Source organism: Sphaeroforma arctica (genome assembly GCF_001186125.1).
Source record: "Sphaeroforma arctica JP610 unplaced genomic scaffold supercont1.510, whole genome shotgun sequence".
Lineage (NCBI taxonomy): Eukaryota > Ichthyosporea > Ichthyophonida > Sphaeroforma > Sphaeroforma arctica.
This window is the reverse complement of record NW_014040048.1, coordinates 55,145-59,389: the sequence shown is the minus strand read 5'-3', so window position 1 is coordinate 59,389 and position 4,245 is coordinate 55,145. Positions and strand designations below refer to the sequence as shown.

Here is a 4,245-nt window from a genome sequence, read left to right as displayed (position 1 = left end):
GTGTGTGTGTGTGTAATTATTACTAAACAATAGACTTTCTATATATATATATATATATATATATAAATGCATTTGTATATGTGTATTTGTATTTATATTTATATTTATATATATGCATATATATGTATGTATGTATATATGTATGTAAGTATGTATGTATGTATACCTTTTTATGTATACAACTTTCGTTGAAAGAAGCAGAGTATCGTTGGCATGCCTACTTAAAGTTATTGAGCTAGGAACTAATTCAACTGTTAGAGTATCTTTTTCGATACATGCTCATATGCGCACACTCTTTTGGTCTCAGTCTTCCGTGAGATGTTAGGCTTCCCAATGGATACCACACTGATCGCTGTGGACTCGGCCTTCGTGATCATGTTTGCTGTGATGGCCACGGCTGGGTTGATAGCCGATTTATATCTGTCACGTTATACCGTGATTCTATATAGTATCAGCTTTCTGATGCTGGCACTAACTATGGTGTTTATTTCATCAACACCGTTGGCGTTTGAGGACTATCCGTTGAACCCCAAGCCTTGGGCCAAGGTGCTTGCTCTGTCAGGTTCATTGCTGGCCCCGCTATCTGCGTCCTGGCTGAAGGTGAGTGGTACAGCTGAATATGGAAACCATTATGTGCATTCAAGTGTAATCACAAGGGACATGTGAAAGGAAATATATTGTCCCTAATATACATATGTATACATATACATATATATATATATACATATATATACATATATATACATATATACATATATATATTTATATATATATATATATATATGGGTGTCTTTCGGGCTATCTATATGTATGTGGCGGGATATAGTTTTGTAATTAGCTTTCAGTTAAACGATCTGTAGCAAGTAGAAAATCATTTTATCTCCATCTGCCTACTTTTCAGGGCTTACGTGCAGCATACTTCCACTCGTATATTTACAAAAAAAGTGAAGTCGTCTCAACAATATATATATATGTGTGTGTGTGTGTGTGTCTATGTGTATGTGTATGTTTATGTTTATGTATATTTATATATACATTAATATATATATATATATGTGTGTGTGTGTGTGTGTGTGTGTGTGTATATATACGTATGTTAGTGTGTGTGTGTGTATGTATGTATGTGTGTGTGCGTGTATGTATGTATGTATGTATGTAACAATACATGTATATTATATATATATATATGTATGTATGTATATATGTATATGTATATATATATATAATATATATGTATGTGTATGTGTATTCCTGCGTGTATCCATATGTATGTCTATATATGCATGTGTAATATATATATATATATATCTATATATATAGATACGTTTTAATGTGTATTGATATATATACAAATGTATGTATGTTTGTATGTTGGTATGACAAATTACGGATATGTATTTCTGCATGTCTGCATGTATATATATATGTGTGTGTGTGTATGTGTGTATATTTATATATATTTATGTATATGTATATATATTTGTATATATATATATGTATGTATGTATGTATATGTATGTGCATATATATGTATATATGTATATGCACTTGTACATGAATGTGTATAGAAAATATGCTCGTATGATAGGCATGTTGAAATGTTTAGTTTGTATTATCAATTATTGTCTACTTCGACGATTTATAATACATGCTAGTGTAAATTTATGAATACACATACTCGGTAGATATAAAATAGTTTCTTTATGTTTGTATATCCGCGCACATTATGGTTTTAATTTGTAGACATTTATTTGATTAATACTTTATTGAGATATGCATCAATATAAGTTCATATATGCCAAGTTCATACACTCACCTATATCAGTGAATTCCGCAATGTGCGCAAGTGTATCTCCATATTTATTCACATATTGTTTGTTGAATACAGCTATGACAGCCAACCCGCGGGTGTATATGTATATACAAATACACACGTGCAGAACCGATATGTTGAAGTGGATAGGTTTAGACTATAGGCGGATGCTCAGGAAGTTCATAGTACAAATTGTATATTTGATTAAATATAAGCCGAATTTATCTGGTTTTATATATAACATATACAAACCTGGTCACCTCAACGCACATTGCCACACACGTTAACCACCAACATTCGCCGCTCCCCTCTCCGTTTCTCAAACTCTCTTTCTCAAACTCTCTCGCACACGCATACACATACACACACACACCGCCAACTGTACTTCCTCATCTGATCGCTCGTTGTATATTGCGCAGGTGGTGACTCTGCCGTTCGCTCTGGACCAACGTCTGCACAAACCAGGCAGCGACACCAATGACACCACACAGGCCTGGTTCCTTATTAGTAATGTAGGTAGCTTGCTGGCTTTGATCGCACTCCCTATAACACACCACCTGCCGCCGCTCATACCCGGTACTGAGGAGGGCTCGTCCTTCTGGCTGACCTATTTAGTGGTCCTGTGTGTGATTCTGTCTGCGTTGGCGTTGTTTTTGCTGCCGCGAAAGCATTACATCAAGCGCAAACCGAGGAAAGCTGCCGTGTTGAGGTGGGTGTGCGTGTATGAGCAAATGATTAGTTTAACTGTCTTTTGAGACACGTCCACAATACCATCCCATACCATACCATACACATACACACATATATATATATATATATATATGTATATATACATGCACATGCCATACCATGCCGTTTTTCTCTATGTGCCATTGCTTGTCGAGCCCACCCGTAAAACACGCATACTACCCCTCACACTCACACTCCCATTCACTCACTCACTCACTCACTTATACACTCACTCACTCACGCACGCACGCACTCACTCATTCATACTCATTCATTCATACTCACTCACTCATTCATTCATTCACTCATTTATACACTCACTCTCTCACTCTCTCACTCTCTTTTACACTCACTCACTCACTCTCTCTCTTATACACTCACTCTCTCACTCACTCAATCAATCATTCATATATACACTCACTCAATCATTCATATATACACTCACTCACTCACTTAAACACTCTCTCACTCACTTATACACTCACACTCACACCCGCCTGCAGGTTCTACGAATGTCTGCGTATGGCCTGGCACAACCGCAACCTGAGTGCTGTATTGATCCCCCGCCGAGAGCCTCCGCCAATTCTCAGAGGCACAGCCACCGACGACAGCAAGGGCAAAGCAGAGGCAACCCATGACCACCCAGACACCTCCGAGCCAGTACGTGAGGATATCATCCAGCACCACTTCCTATACAAATCACTTATCGAGCGACGGGTGGAGCTGGACGGGCCGGTGCTGTCAGACACCAAGTTCACTACGGAGGAGATCGACCTGTACGCACGTTTCCTGGACGGCAATAAGGTGTATGTGTACGCCATTATGTTCTGGTTGGGGTGCCAGGGTGCGTGGATCATCCCGCAGGTGGTGCTGTGGTGCGACGGGCCGGCGCAGAACGTCTTCTCGGCCGATCAGTTCACGACCTTCATCACGGTGGGTGTGATGGTGGTAGCGGTGGCCACCTACTGCACCCCCCTCAAAGATGTGCACCCCATCAAGCGCATACAGTTTGGCTTCTTCGTGCAGTTTGTGGCTAACCTGTGGACACACTTTGTGCTGCGCGCGATCAACCAGGCGGGTAGCTACACAGCCGATGAGACGTACGTCGTCAACAGCGGCCAGGAGATGGTGTCTGTGTGGTGGCTCATGCCGGCCTGCTTGCTGTACGGTGTGGCTGTGGCTTTCATTGAGTTGGGTCTGTTCGAGTACGCCACCCGGGATACGATCTGGTACATGCGCAGTGTGGCCGGGGGGATGATCAGCTTCTACCATATGATTGCGGGGTTGACAGTGATCCCTGTGGTGGTGTTCTACTCACGGCCTGAGCACCTATCGGGGATGGTGGGGCTGATGGCGTTGATGGACTTTGTAGGCATATTCCTGTTCCGCTACACAAGCAGGGAACTGCTGAAACGGCCGCTGTTGCAGGAGAATGAGCTGCAGGATATGGAGGTCAGCGACAAACTCCAGGGAGAAAAGAACCTGTGAGAACACCCCCCCCCCCAAACACACCCCCAAACACCCCCAACACCCCACTCTCGAAGCAAGCACGCCGGAGATATAGAGTAAACAAACCAATAGAAAATAAACTAGTACACATTTGCTTGCGCCGACTTTGTGTATATGTCCAGTCGTCGTTGAGTATTCGCTCGGGCATTTAAATTCGTACGTCTGTGCGGAAGTGCTGTATGTGTGTGTATATG

At 41.5% G+C, this 4,245-nt stretch overlaps 1 protein-coding gene across 1 annotated transcript; it reads left to right on the top strand.

Annotated features, from left to right (window-relative positions):
- Positions 1–318: 318 nt before the first annotated feature.
- On the top strand, positions 319–4,132 carry SARC_06850 (hypothetical protein; the record flags this gene model as incomplete). The annotated part of the gene is made up of 3 exons (XM_014299228.1): positions 319–600; positions 2,233–2,522; positions 3,046–4,132. The coding sequence occupies 3 exons, from the start codon at positions 319–321 to the stop codon at positions 4,028–4,030; spliced, it is 1,557 nt and encodes a 518-aa protein (XP_014154703.1). The 3' UTR covers positions 4,031–4,132.
- Positions 4,133–4,245: the final 113 nt, after the last annotated feature.